Source organism: Dama dama, chromosome 3, assembly GCF_033118175.1.
Source record: "Dama dama isolate Ldn47 chromosome 3, ASM3311817v1, whole genome shotgun sequence".
Taxonomy (NCBI): Eukaryota; Metazoa; Chordata; class Mammalia; order Artiodactyla; family Cervidae; genus Dama; species Dama dama.
The window spans coordinates 46499713-46524967 of NC_083683.1; the positions used below are offsets into that span (position 1 = coordinate 46499713).

General features: G+C 53.3%; 2 protein-coding genes across 10 annotated transcripts in view; one reads left to right on the top strand and one right to left on the bottom strand.

The window, feature by feature from the left end:
* FMNL3 (formin like 3) overlaps positions 1-3716 on the top strand; it is a 51401-nt gene extending 47685 nt beyond the window's left edge. For 3 of the 5 annotated variants that reach the window (XM_061128314.1, XM_061128330.1, XM_061128340.1), the window contains 6 exons: positions 360-520; positions 842-943; positions 1345-1437; positions 1742-1865; positions 1993-2109; positions 2781-3716. In XM_061128314.1, coding sequence (XP_060984297.1) covers positions 360-520; positions 842-943; positions 1345-1437; positions 1742-1865; positions 1993-2084 — 572 coding nt within the window. In that variant the 3' untranslated portion in view covers positions 2085-2109; positions 2781-3716. The remainder of the gene's footprint in view (positions 1-359; positions 521-841; positions 944-1344; positions 1438-1741; positions 1866-1992; positions 2110-2780) is intronic. The other 2 variants (XM_061128321.1, XM_061128350.1) reach the window with 1 other exon arrangement.
* A 502-nt stretch (positions 3717-4218) lies between these two features.
* PRPF40B (pre-mRNA processing factor 40 homolog B) lies at positions 4219-24547 on the bottom strand. Of its 5 annotated transcripts, XM_061128361.1 has the most exons (26): positions 24421-24547; positions 18227-18307; positions 17237-17380; positions 16866-16931; positions 16157-16184; positions 15906-15931; positions 15658-15768; positions 15246-15366; positions 15138-15162; positions 14710-14910; positions 14360-14489; positions 14215-14279; positions 13523-13687; positions 13314-13422; positions 12804-12954; positions 11995-12128; positions 11227-11341; positions 10987-11078; positions 6816-6932; positions 6482-6619; positions 6174-6269; positions 5836-5922; positions 5446-5623; positions 5137-5198; positions 4872-5015; positions 4219-4781 (listed from the first exon to the last, which is right to left on the bottom strand). In XM_061128361.1, exons 1-26 carry the CDS (start codon positions 24421-24423, stop codon positions 4689-4691), a joined length of 2682 nt encoding a protein of 893 aa, XP_060984344.1. In that variant the 5' UTR covers positions 24424-24547; the 3' UTR covers positions 4219-4688. The 5 variants fall into 5 exon arrangements, with proteins under 5 accessions (XP_060984344.1, XP_060984367.1, XP_060984359.1 ...); XM_061128384.1 differs by lacking the exon at positions 15658-15768; XM_061128376.1 differs by lacking the exon at positions 18227-18307 and having other exon boundaries at positions 24421-24546.
* Positions 24548-25255: the final 708 nt, after the last annotated feature.

The following is a 25255-nucleotide window of genomic DNA, read 5'->3' on the forward strand; positions in this document are numbered from 1 at the left end:
GAAGGCAGCTGTGGCTCTTCGCCCCCGCAGGCTGGCCCCGGAGCCTGCCTGTCTCTGTGATGTATGTGAAGCCCCCCACAGACATAGGGTCACTGTTATTTTTGTCCCCCTCATGAAACCGGGGCAGGCCTGGGGCAGCTCCGTGTTGGAGCCCAGCAGTCTCCGGCTCACCTTCCTTGGCTATCTGGAGGGTCACGAGCCCACAGCCTCCACTCCTTCTCCTTGCCCCTGTGAGAGCCTGGCTCGCTTGGTGCGCCCCTCTCCACGCGTGTGGGAGCTCTGGAAGCAGGGCATGAGGAACCAGCAGTCCCCGCTGCGGGGAGGGCTGTAGTCCTCAGCCTGGGCTCTGGTGACCGCAGTGTCCCTGGAGAACGTGCTGCTGGACGTGAAGGAGCTGGGCCGGGGCATGGAGCTGATCCGGCGGGAATGCAGCATACACGACAACAGCGTCCTGCGCAACTTCCTCAGCACCAACGAAGGCAAACTGGACAAGCTCCAGCGTGACGCCAAGACCGCCGAGGTGAGCACAGGGTGGAGGCGGGTGTGAGCAGCCGGGGCCACGGCGCCGTGCCCCTCTGGTGGGCGTGGTTCCGGTTGGCTCAGAGAACTTTCATCAAGCAGCTGGCTGGCTGATTGGGGGCAGGGGGTTGCACTGTGGGTGGCAGGCAGCTGCCTCTGGAGACATGCATTCCCAGGGGGCTCTGGGAGCCCCTCGTTCTTTTCCCTCCCACAGAGGCTGTGGGGGCCTCGGTTGCCTCTGCTTGGTCCTGGCTGGTCCCTGGTGGGAGCTGGGCTTCCCCTAGCCCGCCAGGCTGACCCCTTCGGCCAACCCCTTCCCCAGGAAGCCTACAATGCTGTAGTACGCTACTTCGGTGAGAGTCCCAAGACCACACCTCCTTCAGTATTCTTCCCAGTGTTTGTCCGATTCATTCGTTCTTACAAGGTGAGTAGAAGAGAGGTTTCTAAAGAGGAGTCCGGCTCAGAGAAATCGGGCAGTGGGGAGAGGGATGGGCTTCAAGTCTGGGCCTTTTTTGTCTGTCTCCTCCTCTGGGTCCTGGGAGGGATGGATAGAAGCTGGCCGCAGGCCTCTTAGCTGTGAACTGGTGGGCAGGGTGGGGGCCCAGGCCCTTCCTGTCATTGTTTGGGGCAGGAAGTGCCCCTCCAGAGGGTGGCCACCTGGGGTTGCTGGTCCCACTGACACCCATCTCCACCCTCAGTGTCAGCTCCTCCCCTCACAGCCTGTGTGAACCTCAGCACACACACACACCATCCTTATACACACACACCATCCTCAAAACACACACACACATACACACACACACAACCATCTTTCATGGTTCTTAGGAAGCAGAACAAGAGAACGAAGCCCGCAAGAAGCAGGAGGAGGTCATGCGGGAGAAGCAGCTGGCTCAAGAAGCCAAGAAACTGGATGCCAAGGTGGGTGGGACCAAGGGCTGAGGCCTGGAGAGCAGGGCAAAGGCTTAGGGGGAGGGTGGAGCAGAGAGCTGGAGAGGAGATCGAGAATTGGAGCCCAAAGACCACCCAGAGGACCTGATGCTGGAGTCCACAGGATGGGGAGAGGGGCTCCGAGAGGGGACTCCCAGGCCATGATGGGGGAAGGGGGTGTGGCGCTGGTGAGCACAATCCAGGGCACTCCAGGGTCTGAGTGCATCTTGAGGCAGGAACCAGCCCTGTGGAGGGTTAGTGCTAACGCCCTTCCCCTTCAAATGCTCGGCCCTAGACCCCATCCCAGCGGAACAAGTGGCAACAGCAGGAGCTGATTGCAGAGTTGAGGCGGCGCCAAGCCAAAGAGCACCGGCCTGTTTATGAGGGGAAGGATGGTACCATTGAGGACATCATCACAGGTGGGCCCTTTGCCCTCCCTGGCGCCTGGCCACTGGGTGGCACCCAAACCCCTCCCATAGCCCTTTGGGCTTCCTCCCACCCCACCCCCATGGGGCCTGACCACTGTGTCTCTCTCCTGGGCCACAGTACTGAAGAGTGTCCCTTTCACGGCCCGTACTGCCAAGCGGGGCTCACGCTTCTTCTGTGATGCAGCCCACCATGATGAGTCAAACTGTTAACCCCCAAGGCTGGGGCCCTTGACAGGTACTGGGCACCACAGCTGCCCTCTGCATGCCCACCTTCCAGCACTCCTGCTGGGACCCACAGGCACCTCCTCCCCTGCATGATTTGGAACCATCCTCTGGCAGCCTTGCGGTGACGGGGGACACATACTTCTTCCCTTGCATGCCCCATGCTCTGAGAAGCGTGACTGATCCCTGCATGTACCCTCAGGGAAGTGGTGCTCTCCCACTAATGCTGTCTTGGCTTCTACTAAGACCCAAGGGGTAGGGAGCTGCCCAGATAGGCAGGACCAAGCGCCGCCTCTGATTACTGAGGCTGAGCAGCTCCAGTCCTGGGCCTGGGTGTCCGTTGTCCTTGCCTCCTCAAATGAGCTCTGGCAGTGGCTTCTGCCCAGGGACATCAGATGATCTTTGACCTGTTTCCTGATACCCAGTCTGCCTGGGGTCTCTTCCCAGCTTCTAGCTCTTGCTGAGTCCACCTTATTTCTGCCATTCCCTAGTGACCTTTAGCACCCCCACCTGTTCGTCTGAACATGCAGAGTCCACCCTGACTGTCCACTCCAGCCTCTTTTAATCTCACTCATTAGCCTCACAGCTGGCTCTTCACTAAACCTGCCTGTGGGGCTGGGCCTACAGAAGGTGGGCCTGGCCTAGCCTCCCTGCCTGTTCACAGACCTCTTGTCTTCCCCACAGGCCTCCACCACCAGCCCCTTGTCGTTCGCCATCCAGCCAGGAGTGCTGCACCGCCCGCCGGCCCCCCTCGGGCTCCAGGCCCCCACTGAGACCCTCCTGGAAGCAGAAGCACTTCAACCCACGGAGTCCTGCAGGTCCAACCAGTGCACCTGAAGCCCTGGAACTGGCCAAGGGCCCAGCAGAAGGCTATGCTGCTCTCAGTCCATCCCAGCTCTCAGAGCTGCATCTTGCCTGCCACCTCTGTGGGCACGACGTCTTTCAGGGCCTGGCACTTCCCTGGTGCCTCCAGTACTGCACTTTGCTCCCAAGGTCTTCAACTTCATTTCCTCAAGAGCCAGCTCAGGGCTGGATTACAACCATTTCCAGCTTTAAGCTAGGCCACGGGCACCTAGGCCCGCCATCACTAGAGCCAGAGGGAGGAGAGGAGAAAGCAATTATCCCTTCTTTTTTCCCCTTACTTTTTGAATTCCAGTGGTCAGCTGTGATCTAGGAGTGTCCAAGCTTAGACAGCCCTGGACCCTGCCAGCCTCAGATCACCTTCTACCAGCAGCAAGGCTCTCCTAAGCCTGGGCCCACCCAGCTGTGCCCTAGTGATAAAGGGAGAGGAGTGATCCCACGCTCCCTGCCCGTGACCCTTTGCAGTCGAGGCTGACTCTGTCCTTGCCAATGTGAGCAGAGGGGTCATTTCCTCTTCCCCAACCTGGAGACAGCAAGAGAAAGGGTATGCCAACAGCATCCTCACTTTTCCCCAGCTAGGTTTTGCTGGCAGGGGGCAGGGTCATGGTGGTCTCAGCTGTTTTCTCCATCCCCTGTCAGTTTCTTCTCAGTCCCTGAAGGGAACACAGGGGCCGACTCCTTTTTGTACATGTACCACTTCCTTCTCTCTTGTACATAAACCCCAAACCTTCCTTCTCTCATCAAAGGCTTGAAATACCAGGCCTGACTCTGTCTCCTTTTTCTGAGCATAGGGGTTACATTGGCCATTTAGGCTGACCTAAGCCACAGGGGGGCTTCCCTGGTGGCTCAGCAGTGAAGAATCTGCCTGCAATTCAGGAGACATAGGTTCAATCCCTGGGTGGGGAAGATCCCCTGGAGAAGGGCATGGCAACCCACTCCAGTATTCTTGCCTAGAGAAGCCCATGGACAGAGGACCCTGCAGGCTGCAGTCCATAGGGTCGCACAGAATTGGACATGACCGATGTGACTAAGCAGCAGCAAGCCACAGGGACAGAAAGGAGGCTGGGCCAAGCTGCCATGCTTGGGGGAGGTGACTGCAGAAGCCTGGGCAAGGAGAACCTGTTTAGATGGGCTCCAACCTCACAAAGGAAGGCAGGCTTCTCATGAGGCACCAGTGCCCCCTGCTGGCCGTGTGTGTACCTGTCTGGTCCCCAGCCTGCCCCCAGTACCAAGCCCACAGACAGGACAAAAGAGCCACTGGCCATGTTATAAATATTGTCATTTAAAAAACAAAACCAAAACAAAACACACATACACTGCGCCCCAGGGCTGGAGAAAGGAGTGATGGAGCCCCAGGGCCTGGGCAGGGAGGAGCAGGCCCGGATGCTAGAGGCTAAGGACCCCGCCCCTGCCACCCAGGCTGTGTCCACCAGCCTGCCACTTGTTCTGGGGGCCCCTTCTCACATTTTATCTACTGGTACCACCCACCCAAATGGCATTCACCACCAATCGCTGGTCTGAGACTGAGGGCAAGCACTAGTTGTCCGGGAAGTTGAGGGGACCCTTGAACACCACAAGCACCTTGGGAGATGCCAGAAATGGTGGGTTGGGGTTGGGGATACTTGAGAAAAAGTGGACACAGACCCAACTAAGGAAGAAGTTCTGGGGCAGACAGCGAGGGTGAACTCAGCCACAGCCTCACGCAGACCCGAGGCACGGTGGCGTGTCAGGTCACTGGTGGTCGTCCAGCTGCTGCAAGAGCGTCCGCCGCCGTCTTTCCAGCTCCCCCTCGCTCAGCTCGCTTTCCGACGTGTCCCAGCCCGTCTGGTGGAGCAAAGGCACAGCTCACCCACGGCTTTCCCGAGGGCCTGGGCAGAGCGCTGACCGGGCGGGGGCCGGGTGCCTGCCTCTCACCTTCTCCTTCTTGATCCCAAAGGCTGGGGAGCGGTTAGGGAGCTCTGCCCGCCGGAGGTCCCTGTCCTTGTCCTGTTCTGGTTCTTTCTCATCACTCTCCTTGGCAGCTTTCTCCTCAGGGTCTGTCTCGCTCTCAGGACTGTTCTGTAAGAGCCCAGAAGCCGCCTCCTCAGTTCCTGTGGAGGACGGCCCGCGAGGCGGGTGAAGACATGAAGATATCTCATAAAATAGCAGAGCCTTGGACGGAAGTTCCTTCTCTACGCACCGACTTGTGTCTTCTCTTCTTAGTTTTCTTTTTTGGTTTCTTGGCTTTCCGAAGACCATGATCTGGAGATGGAAAAATCCCCACTAAGTCCCACAGGAAAAGGGAGGCCTCATCCTTTTCTCTGCTCATTCTTCACAGGCAGGGACCTGTCTGAGGAAGTCTCAGTCCAGTTCTCCTTCCTTCTCTCCGCTTCCCGCCTGGGCAGGGACGGGAAGTTCTTACTCTCTGACAGGTGCAGCCGTCCCCACCACCTCCACCCTCAGGGGTGGGGCTCCCCTCAGGCCTCCCCTCCAGCTCCCAGCTGCTTACCTGATCCAAGGAGAAGGCGAGAGGAGGGGGAACCCCGTCCTCCAAGGGCAGCACCCCCACTTTCAACAGAGTCAAGTGAGGAAGAGGGCTCAGAGCCTGACTCCGAGGGGTTCCGTCGCCTCCGCTTGGGGGGCCGGAGAGAGGGCGGGGGCAGCTCCTCGTCTCCTGACTCAGAGCCCTGGGTAGATGAATAGATACAAGTCAGCAGAGAGGGGCACTGGGCTCCAGAAGCCCTCGAGTCTGGGAACTGGGGACAGGAAAATCCAAGGCCAAAGGAAGCTCCCAGTCTCCCTCCAGGAGAGGTGACATATGGGGGAAGCGAGAGAAATGGTTCTTATTTCCCTCAGGTGGTCCAGCCTCACCCCGCATCCTTCCTACCCGCCAACTCACTGAAGGCGAGTGGGAACGCTTGCGATGGTGCTTCTTGCCCTTTCTGCCGTGCTTCCGGCCTTTGCTGTGGAGGTGCTGGCATTCCGTCTGGTGGAGACAGAAGAAAGGGTGAGGAAGGTGCCAAGGTTAGCCCTAGGAAGGAGCTTGTGTCCCAGAGGTTTTGCTGCCTCCTCTGAGGCTAGGGCCTTGGGTGTATCCAGGGCACCGTGAGACCTCCCTTTCCTTAGTTGCCTGAGAAAGGAGAGCCTGGGGCTGAGAGGTTACTAGGCTACTGTTAAGCTAGCTTCATGTGTTCACCAGCCTGGGGCAGAGAGAGAGGACCAGAAGCTCTGCCTCACCTCCAGTACCTGCAGGAACTCCCGAAAGAGCCGGATCCTCTCCGACTCCAGGGTGATCTGCTCAAAGGCTGAGTCGCACACAAAGCGCTCACGGACCTTGAACAGGAGAGCACTGCTGATCAGACCAGCCCCAGCACAACATGGAGGCCGCCGTGAGCACAGGGCAGGGCTGGGGCAGAGGAAGGAAGGAAGGGCGCCGAAGCTGGCCCCGAGCTGTGCTACGACTGGAGTGGGCCCCCAGTGGTGGTGAAGCACCGCTGCCCTCAGGACTGAGGGGGTGGTGTTTGATGCCAGGCTGCAGTCCTGACCTCTTCCCAGGCCGTGCCCAGCTCCAGAGCAGGCACAGCCTGCCTCAGCATGCTTCGGAAGGCAGCTTCCCTGCGCCGCAGCCGCCGGGCCTCCTCCTTCTCCCGCTCTCTCTCGCGTGCCTCTGCTTTCTCCAGCAGCTGAAGGCGACAGGACACAGGGCAGGGTCACTCAGGAGGTGGGTGTGTGGGAAGCTGGAGTCTGAGTTCCTACTATCACTCCTGGACTGGGGGTAGAGTCACACTGGGGCGGTGAGTGAGAAGGAACGGAACCAGACCAAGGGACGAGTTAGAGAACGGAGCCCTGGCTACAGCCCCACCCGACGCGGCCCCTCACACTATTGAAAGTCAGCTTGATGTTGCCTGCATCCAGCGCAGCAGCCCTCTTGTCAAAGCTTATGACGTGGGCGAAGTCCTCGAAGGCTGTGTTCACCTCCACGCAGAAGCCCCGGTCCTGTGGGCACAGCAGCGCATGAAGCAGGGGGGCACCACAGGCCTGAACCTGAAGCTGGCTGCCTCCAGGGCAGGCATGGGTCAGACTACAGATGCTCAAGTAGCCCCCTCCCCCGGAAGAGATCCACAGGACAGGGATGCACTTCGGAGACCAAGTCATTCAAGTCCTCCCCCATCTGATAATTAAGCCTCCCATACCCGCCCTTGGCTTAGCTGTCACAGGGAACTGGAGGGGTTGGATCATGGGTAGGTGTTCAAGGTACATGTTCTCTGTCTGATAGATGCCTGTGTTTCTCACAATTGATTCTTTGTCCCTCTGGCTTAAGCTTGAGCCATTGCTGGGTCATAAGTTCCCTGTATGCTTTCTTAGTAAGCATCTACGGCTGTATTTATTGAGTGCTTACTATGTACCAGGTACCATGCTGAATGCCTCACACACATTATCTCACTTAATTCTCACATATCTGAACTAAAGCACAGGTGCTAATTTTATGTGGAAGAAGAAACCAAGGTTGAGAGGAACTAGAGTAACTGCCCAAGGTCTTCAAGGCTAACATATGGCTGGACAAGAATTCTACCCCAGGTCTTTATAACAACGAAGCCCCAACTTTTAAGCACCACACCCACAATCATTTTGTCCACGGGAAAAATAAAGGCCATCAGCTGTACAACTCCCCAGCATTATTAAGAACACGTCATACTATAAAGCACCATGGACTAGGCGCTGTGCTTCTCACCTAAGCCTCACAACACCCCAGTGAGCAGGTTGTAGGAGAGTTGTCTCACTTGACCCAAGACAACTCAGTGGGAAATGGAGCCACTGGAGCATGAGGTCTGAGGCAGAGGCCCAGGTCCCCTTCTACTACCTCTGCTCATCTGGAACTTGCTCTGGCCCCATGCTGATGGCAGAGGAATACTCTTCCTGCTGCTTCCAAGAGGGCTTCCTCAGCCCATGCTCTCCAGCTCTTCCCCTCAGACATACAATCTCTCTCACTTAGGGAACTGCAGACTTCGATCTCACCTATTCACTGACTCCTTCCATCAAGTACACACCTCACTTAACCTGGAATACCCTTTCCACCCTGCTCTCACCTTCCTCAAGCTAATAACCTCTGCTTCTGTCCCTCTGTTTCACAATCTTTAAATGCAGCACAAAGGAAAACATTTATTAAGCCTACTAATGAGCAAGATACTACAAATGTTATCATTTAATTCCATGACCTTGCATTTATGTTATCCTCATTTTACAGATGAGGAAACTGAGGCTCAGAGACATTATATAACTTGCAGAGGTCTCAGGAGTTCTACAACTCTAAAGCCTGTGCTGCACTCGTTCTACCCTCTTCATAGACACTGTTCTCCTAGAGGTTGCTCATATCCTAAGAACTCCAAGGATCCCTTCTCAGTCCTCCCTCTTCTATCCTCTGTTCACTTCTGCAGTCCTTCCTTCTCCGGGGTCCCCTCCTGTCTCTGACCCCTTTTACCACCTCTTTTGTTTGTATGTGCCTGTTCCACACTGTTCCGAGCAATCTCACCCCTCACCTCTCTCCTGACTTTCAGACCTATACTAGACTGGATATTTCACAGACACTTCAAGTTCAGCAGATCCCAAGATAATTCATTTTCTGGGAGCCCCCACCCCACACTCCACTCCCACTCCCATGGATGGGCCCAGATCTTCTGTCTTTCAGCTGTTCCGAGTTCAGGACTCTGCATTACCCTATGGGATGTGGAGTGCCATCACAGTCCACAGTCTGCCTGGTGGGTAGATGGCCTCAGGGAGCCCTGGGTTCACTTGCCTTCCAGAGGCAGGAGCCCAAAAGGGGGCAACAGGAAGGGGAACTGACCAAAGACTGTCCTCATGAGGTGTGGAGAGACAGGCCTCAGTAAGGATAGGGCTCCTACAGGCCTGTCAGCAGTACCAGCCACTTAGGGGTTAAAAGTTAAGTGTCCAATAAAATTTAACTCTTCCCGGATTAGATATTTCTACTTTATGTGATTATCATATTTAAAATATGGTATTTGCTTTATTCCTCCCTGCCCCCGGTTGCTTTATGAGAACAATTTCCCAAATGGAATTCCTGTTTTCTCCAGCACTGTTCTTCCTGCTTAATCCTTACCAACCATCAATCCACCCCTGCTATCTCCAACTCACTCCTTCCTTCCCTCAATTTCACACACACACAAAAATGTGTCAATTCTACTTCTGACTGACTCTAGCCTACTGGTTTGAATACTCTTTTTTTAAATCAGCAGATGCTTTTTCTTTTTTTTTTTTAAAGAAAAATCTTAAGTAGAACCCTCATTCCATAAGAGAAACAAACAGTTACACTTGAAAATAGAGGAAGGAGCAAAAAGTCCCATCCACCCCGCCCCCTCTGGCTTGTCCCAAGGCCCCTGTGAGCCGACCTAAGGAGCTTCAGAAACAACTGGAGCACCTCAGCTGTGCTCACTGGCCATCCCCACCTGGATCATGCAGCAGCTCCTGCCTGGTCTCTCTGCTCACTCCCCCAACTTCAAACCTTGCCTCGAGAGTCCACGGCTGCCCAGACTTTTCTCCCAAGGGCCCCAACAGCAAGGGAGCAGTCTAGGGGTGAGTCAGAAGAGGATGACGCAAGCTCAGAATTGATCTGAATCACTTGCCACTATCACTTTTTGTGTCCTGAGGCTTTAAGTCCTGTCTTCCTACCACTCCATCCCTGTGCATTTAAGTACTCTGGCTGCGGGCATGGCTCTACACCACCACTGGGGCTTTTCCAAGACATCATTCCCCACCTCCCTGTTACTTACAAGATAAAAATCCAATTTCCTTATTTTAGCATTCAAAGAATTTTATATGCAGGGCTCTCCTTCCCAACTGGGGTATAGAGAAACAGAGGAAGCCACAGGACAATATGATACATATTACCTAATGGTAAGTAATTTTAAAATATTAAGTTTATATTAACAGATAAGTGTTACGGTATGAAAGTACAGCACCTGCATGAATTTTAAAGCAAAACACGGAACTTAGAAGAAATGTGTGTGCAGTGAGACAATCCTAGCTTTATTCTCAGACCTTCTTTATCTCGGATACCAAGTTACTCCTGCTGGCAATCAGGTGAAGTCTGGGGGAATATTCCCCACTTTTCAGATGAGGAAACATGCTCAGAAAGATTAAGTAATCTGCTCAAGGTCACAAAACTTGTAAGTGGTTAAGGTGGACTTTCAATCCCATGGTCTGCCTTCACAGTATTGCTCCTAACCACGGTGAACACTGCTCCCGGAAACTCATGAGAAGGGTCTTCACTTCCACAAAGAAATACTTTGTTATCTTTTTCCTGAAACACAGGGCTCTCTCAGTCCATCACTCAATTTTCCCTCTTTGATAGACATGAATATTGAGGAATTCGCCAGAATGGAGGTGGTAAACTGTAGGTGACTTTGCTCTCATGTTACGGACATGACAGGGAGGAGTGAGGACAGATCACGAGGATATGCCCCTTCTAAAAGGCCGTGGTATCTCAGCTTTAGCCCACTGAATGCTTTGCAAAGCCAGCCGAGTGCTGCTAGATAATCCAAATTTCCAAGAGATGCTGAAGATCCAGATTTTAATTGTAATCTCTTGATTTTAAAATGCTAGCAACAAATTCCGAGTTTTTCTAAAACACTGTATAGGCAGAAGGAAAATACTTGTGGGCTACTAGTTTATGATTAGTTGTGCTTCCTGCTCCTCTTTGCTCCTGCGGCACCCTACACCCAGGGCCTCCATCCTCCCCACCTCGTCATTCTTAGAGGTGCAGTTCAAATGGCAATTCTTCTGATTCTCATCCCTGTAATAATAACCCTTGCCCCTCTATAATGTCTATCTAATTGTCATGTCTCTCCTATTAGACCCTGAAATCCTTCTGGGCAGAAATTGTATCTTGTTCATTTCTGTAAAGAAAGGATCACAATAGCTAGCTCCTGAACTCAGTTGCAATGCTCCCACAAAACAGGATTTATCAGGGAGCCCTATTCTGGGAGCAAGCCCTGCACCCAGCCTGCATCCATCCACAGCCCCAGGCCTCCCTCACCTTAAGGATGTCCTTTATGATCTTCTTCTCATCATGGAATCGTGCCTTCAACTCCTCCACATAGAACTTGAACAAGTCCAGAGGGGTGGAGCCTGCGGGGGAGGGAGGGAGGGGGGCCTGGCGGGCGGCAGCTTCCCAAGGCCTGAGGGTGGGGTTGAGGACAGGACCAGGGAGTGGGAGTGCAGAGAGACTGGCAGGGCAGGAAGCCAGGCCAGAGGAGGGAGAGCCCGGCTGCCTTACCCGGCTGGCCCAGCATGTTGGCAAAGCGGATGTCAGTGCTGACCGCTGGGTACAGCTCCATCCAGGTGGACATGGAGTGCAGCTGCCCTGTCTCGTGCAGCTCATCCAGGAAGGTCTAAGCAGGGAAGAGGCCAGTTACAGGGAGAGTGAGAGAGGGAGGGAGGCAAAGTCAAAGCCTGGGGCGGAAGAGAAGAGATGGCAGGGAGAGGCAGGAACGACCAGACTGAGGAAATGCAGACAAGGGAGGCAGAGATGAAGAGTTACAGATGGGGAGGCAGAGAGCAATGTGAACAGAGACTGTGAAACAGAAAGGGACAGATTTCACATGAGAATAAGCCGGACTGGGAAGCAAAGAAACAAAAATATGCCTGCAGCATTACCTTCCCATGACTCCCACACTTCCCAATGTGTTACAGCCAAGTAAGCCCCTCCACCACCACCACCAGTGCCACCTCCAGGATGGGGGATGAACTAGCTATGCCTGTCTGGCTCCCCACTGAAGGGAAATAAACCTGGCCAAGCTGCCAAGCCTTGCATTTGGGGCGCCATCTGCTGGCAGTTTCTGGGTGGCGCACACACCTAGTCTAGAGGAGCTGGCCCAGAGTTGAGGGGACACAGGAGGAGCAAAACTGTAGGCACAGAGAGGCCTCATGGAGCAAGGACAGGGCTGGGCAGAGAGTGGGCCTGGCCGAGAGGGGGCAGGGTATGGGTGAAGAGGAGACTGTCCGGGGCAGAGCTGAGCTCGGATCCAGAGGGCAGCAAAGATACCTGGAAGGCCTCCCGGTTCTTGCGCTGCTGGCGCCGCTCCCGAAGTCGGGCTCGCTCTCGCTCCTCCTCCTCCTCCCTCTCCAAAGCTCGGATGTGCTCCTCAAAGCAGATCAGCGCATCTTCCTTGTCCATGTCTAACCGCAGAGAGGAGGCTCAGCAGGCACCGCGCCAGGGGAACACCCTCTCAGTCCCAGCACCCCCAGAGCTTCCAAGATGCTACTCCTGCAGGTGTCGGGGACACCCAGGGTGGCTCCTGGGAGAGGCTACTGGAATGATGGCTCATGAAAAGGGTTCACTGATTATATGAAGTACTCAGCTCTTGTGAATTTGGTTACTAGAAGTCATCATATGAAATCAGTTATCTCAGAATCTAAGGTTTTACTTTTTATTGGACTGGGAATCAACCAGGCTTTGATATAACTTCAGAAGGTGAATATCAGAAGATACTGCAAGTGATGACAGGCCAACAGCAGTTGATTGCCACATGTGTGACCATTTACGGCCCACCATACCAAGATGATTTAAAACCATATTCACATGAGCTATAAAAGTCATCTTCAAATATTATTCCTACCCCAGTGCTCTTCTCCCAAGAACACACAATATCCAGGTTAACTATAGACCCTAGAGGGAGAGGTGTCCTGAAGCATCCATCCTGTGATCTCAAGTTCAGAAAGGTTCTGGACTAAATGCGAGGGACTCCTAGATGTTCAAAGGGGCGGGAGGTGCAGGGGGAGCGGTGTGAGGCAGGTGCTGGGGGTCAGGGAGGAAAAGGGAAGGGAGAGAAGGGAGTGGAGACCCAGGCTTACTCTGCAGCTGATGGTCCTGAGCAAAGCTGGGGTTATCCATGAGGTACTGCTGGGCCTGGGACCAGGTGGTTTGGAAGTTGACACTACTCATCCCATCTAGGATGCTCTTCAGGGCCTGGATGTTGCGGCGCCGCAGCTGCTTAGCCTGTTCCTAGGGAGCCATGGGGACAGGGTGAGGCAGGGCAGGCCAGAGCTACACAAGTGGGCCTGGGCAGAGGAAACCTAGGTAAAGGCAGGTGGCTTGGGAACTCTGGGATGGCCAGACTCAAGGCCTTTCTGACTCCAGAAAGGGGAAGGAGCACAGGTTACAAACCACACCCTCAGAGATCTTCCTGTCCTCCCACACCAAGTTGTAGGCCCAGAGCATGAACTGGGGATGTGCCATACCAGCTTCTGAGCAAGAAGCTGGGACCCTGGGGCAGCAAGTGAGTGGGCGGGTCCACAAGGAAGCCAAGACATGGAAGGCCTTAATGAGACTGGGGCTGATGGATCCAGCCCAGTAGTTGTTACCTTCTCCTTCTTGGCCAGGAAGAAGAGGACATCATCATAAACCTCTTTTCGATCCCTCTCAGGGACCACAGCCCAGACCTCCAGCTCCCCAAAGGTCTGTTCTGCCCGCCTGTGGAGCACATGGGTTGTGAGAAGGCAGGCAGAGAACAGAGACTGGGCCCACGGGGGTCTCAGGGTTCCCAGGCCCCAACCCAGCCTGGCCCCCTGACCGGTAGCGGGTGGTGGAGGTCATGCGTTCATGCTGCTCCAGGAAATGCTGCAAGGTCTGCTTGGCCTCCTTGGCTCTTAGCCGGGCCTCTTCCTTCTCCTCCTTCTCCCGCTGTGCTTTGTAGGCATTGAATGCCTGCTTTTTCTCACTCAGTTTGGGCAAGGCACTAGGATGGACAGGATGGGAGTTGGGTGGGGATAGAGGAGTCAGCCTGAACCACAACGCACGGCCCACAAAGCAGGGTCATGGCACACTGGGGATGGCTTTCACAGAACTGACTGAAGAGTCCATGCATGGGCACAGCAGGCTGCAGGGGCCCCAAGGGCACAGGGAAGCAAGACAGGTCGGTCTCTGGGATGTGGGGAGGGGTGACAAACAGTGAGGGAACAAGACAGGGCTCTTAAGACACTATTAATACTGAGCCCTTTTGCTATGGGTTCTCAAGTTGCAATCAGGCCTCTGCCCTATCCAGCCCCTCTTTCCCCAATTAATTCAATTCAAATCAATTCAATTCAACAAGCATTTATTGAATGATTCCCTTCCCCTCCTTCTCCTGGAGGTTCTTCAGCTTCTCTTCCCCAGCACACTCACCTATCTATCACTCTTCTCACTCTGACCCCCTCAGGGTTTCTTAGGAAATCCCTGGATCAGCCACCCTCATAAGCAATGTCTGGAGGGCCTGCCCAGGCCTACCTGTAACGGGGGTCAGTGACCACCATCTTCATGGCCTGTTCCCACGAAGCATTGGAGGGGACAGCCTGGAATGGAGCAGGCGGGGGTCATGCCCTGCCCACCTCCAGCCCCTCCAGGGCTACCCTGGGAGCCCCACCCTCAGCACCTTGTCCCTCAGCAGCTCCTTGAAGGCCTGCTTTGCCTTCTCCCGGTTACTCCAACTGAGACCAGACCGCTCCGGCTCCGGTTTTGATTCTTCTTCCTCTTGTTGTGGTGGCTGATGCTGTCCAGCAGAACTGGGGGACAAAGGGAACTCAGGCATAGTGTCCCCCAGTCCCTATAGTTTTCAGTGCCCTGTGTGATCACAACACCCCCTTGCTCCCCAGGGAAGCCCTTGTCTGCTCATCAGAGGCCATGCCCAGATCTTCACCCCTTTCCCGAGAAACCTGGCAGAGGTCAAGGGCTGAACCCAGCTGGGAGCCTGAGGTCTAGAATGCCATGGGGGGCAACCCTCACCTGCTGGGGCCCTCCTCTGGCTGCTGCAGGAACCCCTGCTCCAGGGGCTGGGCAGCCTCTGACACAGTGCAATCTTCACTCCCACCTGGCTCAGGTTCTAGGAGGCCTGTGGGCAGCAAGGTGGGGCCAGGCGGCACAGGTGGGGGATCTGGCTGAGGCTGAGGAGGCTGTGGCTGTAGTGTCTGTGGCTGCTGCTGTTTCCTGCAGGTGGGTCGGAAGGGCAGTGTCGAGTAGTGCAAAGATAGAGGTGGTCAGGGGCTGGCTGGTCTCTAGCCTGTGAAGGACTAGGGCCAGAGTAGACCACTCCACAGGAAGATGAGAGCTGGCTCTTCCTCTCACAGAGCGTGGATCATGCGGAGAGGCCACTCCCCCCCTCAGGAGGCCCCACGTACGGGTGGACAGGTAGGCAAGACAAGCAAGGCACTTACCCTGCAGCCTCTTGTTTGACTAGAGCTGCAACAGGAAAGGATAACGTGGTTAGAGGGTAGCACAGGGTCACGCCCCGGAGCCCCTGCTTGGGCCCACCCCCTCCTCACCCTCCAAGTCATCCAGGTCCTTGGGCCGGGTCCAGCGGGACTCCTTACTCTGATTGTTGTAGTAGTAAGGTTTGCCTGTGTCCGACTTGTACTCTTTCCAGGGACACTGGGACAGCAGGAGCTGTAAGAGGATGGGCCAGGGAATGTCAGTGGGCTGGGCATACCTTCCAGCCACAGTTGGGGGAGCTAAATGAGGGGATCCAGTGAGGGGGGCACACAGGAGTGTTTAGCTACCACCTGGCCTGGCTCAAAATGAGGGAAGGTGGACTTCTTGAGAACCTAGGAAGATTGGGGAATGTCAGGGATTTTAGGATTAGAAGAACCATGAGTATGGTTAGAGATTCAGGGAAGGCCAAGGACTTGGAAGGGTCAGGGCAGCTGAAAAAAAGGGCTAGAAAGCCCCACTCAAGACCTCTGCCTTGGACTTGAGCACGCTGGGCTTCTCCCACACGGACTGCTTGTCGTCAGCATTGTAGTAGTAGATGCGCCCATCAGGGGCCACATGCTCACTCCACAGTGCCCTCTAGGGGAGGGGAGGGTGCACAGAATGGTGGTCAAGGCTCCTTTCCCAAAGCTTCTCCTCCTCATCCCCAAAATTTAACCATTAGCACCTCCCTTTCAGCCTTTCTACCCAGAGACCCCTGAGTGGAAAGAACTTACCGGAGGGCCTGTCCCAGCCACAGCAGCTAGAAAAGAAGCCAAAGGAAACATATTAAGTCCTTGTTCCAACCCTTATCTGATCCCCATCTATTCCTCCCTTACACTCCATCCCCAGTAAATCTCCCCTGGTCCCATCACATCCCAGGATCCCTGGCACCCCAACAGGCATGATCCAGGGTGGGCTCTAGTCCATGGTCCCCTCTCCCCCCCAACCTCCGAGCCTGGGGGGAGCAGACCCCCAGAAGACTCACAGCTGGCGGTGTCCGCACCCGGAGCCGTCTGCCGAAGAAAGAGGAGGGGGAAGGGTTGGGGCCAAGCCCAGTGGCCCCCAAGACCCAGGCCATGGGGGATGAAGAAGCAGGCCAGGCCAGGATCCATGTGTCCTGCTCCCAGGGATCTCTGTTCCCTAACAAGCTTCCCCCGCCCTCCGGGACCATGACTCTAGGACCCCAGGAAGAAACTGCACGGCAGCTCCTTTTTTCATTTTCAAGTGAGAGTATTCTGTCGAGTGAGACTCCATGGCCCACCTCTTCCACACAAAGTACCAATTGCCACATCCTACCCAACTCTACTACACTGAGCAGCAGCACAAGAAGGTATAGCGAGATCTCCAGGTATTGAGCCACTTCTTCCAGAGACAAAGAAGATGCGAAGAAGAAATTGTATTCGTGTGCCCACAGTGCTAACTCTGTGAGAGTGATCAGTGTCTGGAGTGAAGGTGTTCCTTAAGGGAACTGGGCATAGCAGGGGGATAATGAGAGGATGTATGTGCCTTTGGGGATGAGTGAAAAACTGGAAGAGCTGAGTTCATGGCTGGAAGAAGGACTCAGTGTGGGGAGTGCAGTGGGGCAAGGGTGGATGTGATGAGAAGAGGGAAAGAACGGAGGCTGCGTCCCTGTACGCCAAGTCAGACCCACAGGGCTGCAGTGCAGAGCCCACTTCTTGTCCCCCGGTGCTTACCGCTGCGGTGACGGGCACTGCTGGCATCAGCATTCCTGGCATCATGGGAGGTACCATTCCTGGTATCTATGGATACAAAGGAGATAAAAACCAGCTACTGAGATGAAGGCTAGCACAGGCCGCACAGAGTCCTGAGAGATCCCGTCGGGGCCATGACCCTCAGAAGGGCACTCAGTGGGCTCTGGGCGCTCAGCTGAGCCTCAGAGTGGCCTCTAGCCACTCAGCAGACAAATTCATGTGGGCCTGGCCCCATCTTTCTTCCCTCCCTCCCTCCCCAGATTCTCAAGTTAAGTTCAGATATCCACCTTCATCTCTACCTGCAATTGAAATGACAGGATTTTCTGAGGCCCTGGTGCAGGGGAGGAGATTACCTGTGTGAGCGGTGGTGGCGCCCCCATTGGTGGGAGCATTGGGGGCATGATGCCAGGTGGCATGGGGGGGATGGCCGGTGGTCTCTGACTCATGGGAGGGAGCCCCATTGGAGGAAAAGGTGGGGGGATTCCTGGAGGAGGCATCTGGAAATGAGGAAAGGAAGAGAGCCTGAGCAGAGGAGACACTGCTCTGTCCCTGTCAGGAAACAGCCACTCATCTCCCACCCAACCCTCCACCCTGGCTCTGAGACAGTTCCAAAGTTTCAGTCTGAGAGGCATGAAACTGCCTCCCTCCTCACCACTGAGACTGATAACAGGGGTCCTCTGGGTCTAAGAGGCAAGCACACAGCTTCTTGAGAGGCAGAAGAGAGGGGAAAAAGAAATGGAACTGCCACCAGACTGCGACCAGAAGGCTCCACCACTTAAGTGACTCTCTCCAAAGAGGCCTTTCAGATGCAGGGCCAGAGGCAGGTGTCCAGTCCCCAATCTCCCAGTCCTCTGCCTCCTATCCCTTTTTTCCCAACTTGATGACCACCGGTTGCTATTCCAGCCTGACTTCATGGCATGTTTAAAAAATATAGACAAGGGGAGTTTCCTGGCAGTCCAGTGGTTAGGACTCCAAGCTTTCACTGCCAAGGGCGTGGGTTCAATCCCTGGTTGGGGAAGTAAGATCCCACAAGCCATGCTGGAGGGGAACAAAAAAGAATACAGACAAGGAGCAGTGAAAGAGAAAGACAGCCCCACCCTGCCCTCACACTTAAGAGGGGCTTTTCCCATTCACTTCTTCCCCCAGCCCCTGTGTGTCCCAAGGACAAAAAGACAAAGGGAGAACTGTCACCTTTATGGACCCAAGCAAAACCATCCCTCATCCAAGGGCAACAGAAGGGGGCATGACACAAAAACTGTGCTGGCGATGCAGCAGTGCTGGGGACTAGGAAGTTGGGGGTGCAGGCTGGAAAAGCCAAGCCCAGGGAAAGACATAAAACTTACGAAGGGTGGTGGCATCATGGGGGGCCCCGGTGGGAAGGGGGCAGGCGCTGCTGGGGGCCGGGGACCAGACTCGGGAACCGACTGTTGAGGGAGAGAAAAGTCATAGAACCCCGGATGGGCAAAGAGATGGGCTTTTGTAGAAGAGAAGCAGAGCGGTGAGGATGAAAAAGGAGCACCAAGTTCAGAGGAAGAGTCTCAAAGCCCAGTTTCCTGCCCATCCCCACTCTGAGCCTCGATAGACCTGTTCTTTCTTTTGCCAGTCCAGAGTCAGCTGGCTGAGCCCCATCAAAGTCATCTGTAGTTTGGAAGTTTCCATTTTGCCCAAGCCAAGAAAAGATGGAGGAGGTTCTACTACAGGCACAGATCAACTCTTTCCAAGGCTTTTCATCCACCCTCCCGCCTGTGGGCAAGGCTATACTTCCCTCAAATCAGTCAGAGGTCTCTCATTCCCATTCAGGGAGGAAGTAGCCTCTTTTCCTGCTCGCCTTCCTGAATTCACCGAGTACAGAGACTCAACCCAAAGCCCTCTAAACACAATCATTAGTCCTTCCTAAGTACTACTACCAGCCCCCTCCCCTAACTGGCCTCATCTTTAGTCACTCACTCTCCTTGACACCTCCATTCCCATTCCCTCCTTCTGTTTAGCTCTGCATCCCAGCCCCCACCGAGACAGCAGCCTGTGCCTCTCCTACAGATTCATCCCAGTAGAAGAGGCTTTGAACAGCCTAGGTCTCTCCCTGTCCTACACCCAATGGCTAGCCACATCTCATCCTTTAGTTCTCAGCTTAAATATCACTTGCTCTAAGAAGCCTTCCTGACTCTATTTAAAGCACGTCCAATTTGTTCTGATCCTTTTTAGTTTCCTCACTATACAATTTTGTAATTATTATGTTAGATTGGATATGTGCTTCCCCTTACACATATTACACATATTCCATGGGGGCAGAGATAATATCTGAGTTGTTGAAAGCCGAATTCCTGGTACCTGCCACAGCGTCTGGCACATAATAGGTACTCAACAAATATAAAGTGAATGAATAAACAAATGAAGGAACAAATCCTATTTATATAGAATCTTATGGCTCTAAAAATTCATCCTATAGATATAGCCCTACATGTCTGGCCAAGATTTTCAGAGCAGCATTATTTATAAAACCAGAAGACTGTAATCAGCCTAAATATCCCTAAGGAACTATAAAATTTTACACAAACATAAGATGAACTACTATGCAGTCATAAAAAGAACGAAGAGGCTCACTGTCTTGATAATAATTTGGAAGATACATAAACAAGAGGGAAAAAAAGCAGAGTGCAGCAAAGTTTTATTACTTGCATAAAAATCAAACAAAAGATGACACAAGAAATGAGAATGAGGACACAGGTAGAAAGAACTCTGTGTGCCCTCTGTAACTTTGAATATGACTACATTCACCCATTCAAAAACAGGTTTTAAGTGAACTGGGGCACTGAAATGCAGCTAAAAGGCTCTGTCCTTCCTCCTCCTTGCTTGGAAGGTGCTGGGAGTGTGGTGGTGAGGAGGAGTTCCAGGTAAAGGTGGGAGCTGGCTCACTGCCGCCCAATTTCCCAACTTTCCCAATTATCCCTATGGTGGGAAGACTCAGTTTTTAACAATGCTTCTACTCTCTACTTCAGCAACACCTGTCTTTCCTTCCCTCTACTTATCTTGTCCTGAGAGAGGGGGTAAGTCAAGCTACTCCAACTTGAATCACCTTTCCTTGGGGTTCAGCTACTCTAAGCCTGCCCCCTGAAACCTCCTTTTGCACGAGAAGTCAGAAACCAACTTAGGATGAAATCCAGTCCTCTGCGCCATACTTTCCCACCCAACCTGCCTCAGGGTCCTAACCTCCCAGAGGCTACATAACCATCTCTGGGTCCTACCAGGCTCTATAATCACCCATCTCAGAGACTACGCCACCATCCACACACTTGTCCGAGATAGCAATTTGTGAGCCACTCACCACACCTCCCTCTTTCTGGTGAATACATCAACGAGTCCAGTTAATTTTACCTCCTAAAGATTTCCTGAATCCATCTATTTCTGTTTCCTCCTCCAAACCTACAACTTAAAAAAAAAAAAAATATCTGACCTACTTCAGTGGCCTCCTGACTGGTCTCCCCACATCCACTCCAACCGCAGGCTACATTACTCCTCTGCTTAAAACTCTTTAATGGCTTCCCACTGTCCCAAAACCCATGTCCAGGGCCTGGGAGGCTGTGGCAGGTTTGCTCCCCAACTGCCTTGCCTTCTTCACCCATGCTGAGCTCCTTCTTGCAGTCCTCCCAACTAAGACATCCACCTCTGTCTGGGGCAATCCTCCCTCCAACCTCACACACTCCACCTCCGTAACCTTTATATTTGGTCATCATCATTTCTTCAGGAAAGGCTTTCTCCAACCCAGTGGACTACTCAGACCCCTCTTTTACACACTCATACACCATGTACCTTCCCCTTCAGCAATTAGTCACTGGAATTTTAGTTATTTGTACAATTCTGATTGTATTATTTACGTGTAAAAACAAATGCTGCCAAATTACAATACTCCACTGATTTGGGGCTTCCCTGGAGGCTCAGACGGTAAAGAATCTGCCTGTAATGCAGGAAACCCAGGTTCGATCCCTGGGTTGGGAAGATCCCCTGGAGAAGGGCATGGCAATCCACTCCAGTATTCTTGCCTGGAAAATCCCAGGGACAGAGAAGCTTGGTAGGCTACAGTCCATGGGGTCGCAGAGTTGGGCATGACTGAGCAACTACCTTTCACCACTGATCTTAAGATGCATCTTGACTTCAGAAATGTTAAGATGTGAGTCTTAGAATCAATGAAATATCTGATACCTCCAGTTTCCAGCCTAGGCTAGAAACTTTAAGGAGCAAGGACTTTGGTTTTGCTCATCCCAGAACCCTGTGCCCATTGTAATTTCTTCACCAACCCCACTGGCTCACAGTACCTACATTTCTTAACTTAATGACTGAATGATCTAGGCATGTCCACAAAACAAAGCCATCGGTAAGGTCTAGCAGTTATTTAGGGAACAAAGAATGTCAGAGCTGGAGGAGACTCTGGCAACTACCCTAGGCATGCTTTCTCAGATGAAAAAAGGTGGAATAATGGGTCCCAGGGCTGGATCCAATCTGCCCTGAAAAACACAATCCTTCCAAGAAGCAGGTCTGTTTTTTTCACTCTAGCACATTCTCTGTGACCCATGTGGTTAAACCAGGAAGTCCAACATTTTCTTGCTTGGAGACCAGTGGTGGCTCCCCACTGCCCACCCTACAGAATCTCCCATCGGACATTCAAACCCTTTAAACAAGACCCATCCCACATTCTTCTGGCTCACCCTGATTCATGGCTTCCCTCCTCCTCTTTGCACAGAAAGTATTAGATTACTCCATGTGTTTCTTTTATTCTGCTTTGTCTCTTATTTTGTTCAAGATGATCCGATATTCACCTCCTTCAGGTCCTTTAAGATTATCTTCCACACATATACCCTCCTACCTCAGTCCCCTCAGGATAAATACTGCACTACTTTGCACAGAGTGACACGCTACTCTATGGATGTTTGCTGGGTGTTTCACATGGGACTGCATGTCTTGCTACTCAGGTGGGGGTTTCCCCACGTTTAGGGATTGAGTTTTCTCCTTTTAAGTCTCTTCTGAATGTCAAGACAGGGCCCTGTATACAAAGTGTTGTGACAAAATGCAGACTCATCCCCAACCTTATTTTTGCATACTGAAATATCCTAAAACAGACAAATATGTGTGTATGTACCTAGGTATATTTGTATAAACTCTTTGGGTAAAAGCTGACTGTGATGGAGAGAAAGGCAGTTTGGCAGAGGTCTGTGTGTCTGGGGAAAGTGAACTAGAATCAAATATTAGCACGGGAAAACCTAAACAATTTTTAAAAACTAACTCTATATGACCATCTTTAACTTGGAACAGAGACCCGTGGCCAGGATCCAGACACTAGCCTGTTTTGGACAGTTTCCACAGAGGACAGAGCAATGGTATGAACATAAATTACTGTGAAACATTCAAGCCCTCCTTTCCTTGAGTCTCCTCTGTGCAACCTGTATACTTTCTTTCCTGAAACACCCCTGCCCCTATTTCACTTGATGCAGTGCCTATATAACTTTGAGTCTTATTACACTTCTGGGTGAGACTCTGAAGAAGTAATTTGTGTGAGAAAACGATACAGGAAAGGGGGCTGAAAGAGAAACAGATCATGTGTCTTCCCTGGAACAAAAACACATTTGTGGATAGGGACAGACAATGAAGAGATAATCAATCATCTGATCATCATGTGTTCACCTGGGCCAGCTGAAGGAGTCCTCCCCACCCCCAAACAATCAATTCTTCTCAGCGATCACACATGGGGGACATCTCAGAACTGAAGATTCAGAAAAAGGAACAAAAGAAGAGGAGAAGACTGGAGAGACACAGAATGGAAAGAGGGGGGGGGAAAAACCTAATTGCTAATATTTACTGAGTGCTTATTATGAGCCAGATACCACAACAAACAGTCATTTAATCCTTGTAACTATTTTAGAGGTTATTATCCCTATTTTACAGATAAAGAAACTGAGGTTCAGAGAGATCAAGTAACTTGACCACAGTTCCCAGAGATTAAAGGGCAGGGGCAAGTATGGAATCCAAGCCGTTTGACCCGGAAGAAGACTAAGCTTTCAACTACTCCACAATGCAGCCTCCCAGCAAGGATGATGGTACCACAGGCATTTCTCACATTCAAATTCATTCCCCTGTTTTCTTTTTACCCCAATTCTCAAACAATCCTGAAATCCTCAGACAGCCAGGTGATCCCAAGGTTGGCCTGCTCTGACTCACTTCCTAAAGGGATCTATGCTGGAAAATGAAGGCTGGGGAGGCCCGCCTTTCGGAAAGAGGTAGCAATCATCAAAAAGAAAGATATTAGGGAGGCTGAGAGACCAGCTGATTAGCCTGTAGTCTACATCCACCAGCTGCCCTTCGTTAGCTGCCCCAAACGGCACCAGCCACTCCCTGTTTTCGAGGCCATCCTAGTTCCCACTCCCCTGTACCAGCCTTATTACTCTTTCTGCTTCCCCAAAATATTAGCAAATATTTTCCATTGCTTCTAATCCTGCCATCACCTCACCACTCTCCTGATGAACAGAAGGTTACTTCTGGTCTTCATCCTTCTCGGGTTCAGTCTCAACCTCTTCGTCTTATTTACAGTCCTCCCATCACTCCAACAGGAATCCATTGGCGCTGGCTAGCCTGCCCCAGCCTTGCTTTGTGCCGACCCTCCCCTCACATCCCTGGGGATTTTCTGCAGCCCCAGCTGAAGGCCTAGCCTCCATCTTCATCCGACTTTCTTTGCTTCCCCACGTCCTAGAACACGTTCTCCTGAACTCTCTCCTCAAGAGCCTCCCCATTTTAAGAGCAGAAAGAGATCTGGGATATCCTTCTTATGCATCTTCCTTTTATTTATTTTTTTAATCGATGGGAAATCTTAGGCCCAAAGAAAGGTAGTGAGTGACTTGCCCAAGGTCACACAGAGTTGTTACAGACTGTCTTGGCGGCAGAGCCAGGGTTGGGACAAAGGGGCTTCTGCTCTCCCCGTTTTTTGGACTACTACTACTGGGTGGGGGTCAGAAACGTCTCTTTCCTCAGGAAATAATACTCCCTCCTCACATCAGCAGACTATGCGGGGAAACGAAGGAGGGAGTCTCAAGAGGTCTTAGGGGGCATCCGGGGCTTCCAAAGGGAGCAAGCAGTGAGTCTGAGGAAGGGCCCTGTCGCACGCCAAACATCCCAGGAGGGGAAACTGTGGCCCCCCCGCTTCCCCCTAGACCCACGGTTCCCACGTCTCTAGCCCTTCTGTTCTTTCCCGACCTTTCTCCACAAACTCACCCTTCCCTCCATCCTTTCCCCTTCCTCACCCAGTCCCGCAACTCCAGTTCACCTCAACACCCCCACCCCCCCGCCGTCCTCCATCATGGCCTCCCCCGCCCCTTCCCACCCAAATCCCCCCTCCCCCCTCCTGGGCTCCTCTCCCTAACCCCTCATTCCCCTCGCTCTGCCCCGGGGTCCCGGGTACCCCTAGCGGCCTCCCTGCCCCCCCGGCCCCGGCCCGGGCCGCCGGGGGCGCTGTGGGACCGCCCCGGGCCCCGCCACCCCCGCGCGGGGACGTTACCATGCCAGAGCCTCGGAGCAGCTGGGCCGGCTCGGCCCACCCGCCAGTAAAAGCCGCTCTGATTGGCCGACCGCAGCCGGGAAGGCGGGGCCAGTGGGGGGTCGCACCCCTTGGTGGCCGGGGCTCCGGTCGCTCTACCGACCAGCCGGGTCCTCCACCGGCCCGGAGAGCCTGGGTCCGGCCCCGCCCCCGGCGCGGAAAGCCAGGCTCCGCCCCCACGCCGCCGGGTCCGGGGTCCGCCCACTGGGGGCGGGGCACGCCTCCTCAGGGTTCTGACTGCACGGTGGCCGACGCAGGGTTGCAGCCCGCGGCCTGAACGTGGAGCTTGACCCCGGAGCTCACGCCCGCTACTTTCCTGTTTTCCCGCCCTGCCGGCAGGCTTTCGACCTCCGCCCTCCGCTTCTCGGCCTTCGCGCTGGGCTGTCCGAGCGCACGGAGCGACTCATGCGCTTGCTCCCAGAACCAGAGGCCGGACCCAAGTATTCATTCCGAATACAGGGGTATCTTTGCACTTCGCAAGGCGTTTTTTGGTTCAGTGCATAGTTATTTTTAGCACTTTAATTCACTCATTCAACAGCTATTTATTTTGAGCACCTGTTAATGTGCCGGGAAGTGTGCAGGCACTGGGCAAATAGCAGTGGAAAAAATAAAAGTGAACAGATCTCCGGAAATTCCTGCCCTCGTGCGTTGTACACGTGCTTCTCACGTGACTCCAGTGTTGCTTCATTTGAGATTGGCTCCCGCCAGTGTGGTGAAATAGTGAGGTGAGGGGCCCCAATTCATTTTAGGAATAAAGATGTGAGATAGATATTTCGTTGAACAGATAAAGGAATTA

Bases quoted from the DNA above. Each gene is read 5' to 3' on its own strand.
- PRPF40B (XM_061128361.1), bottom strand. The intron at 15,367-15,657 runs GTCTTGAGTGGG...ATCCTCTTACAG, and splicing joins TGCTCAAGTCCAAGGCAGAG to CTCCTGCTGTCCCAGTGTCC. The intron at 4,782-4,871 runs GTGAGAGGCAGG...TTGCTCCACCAG, and splicing joins TTGGGATCAAGAAGGAGAAG to ACGGGCTGGGACACGTCGGA.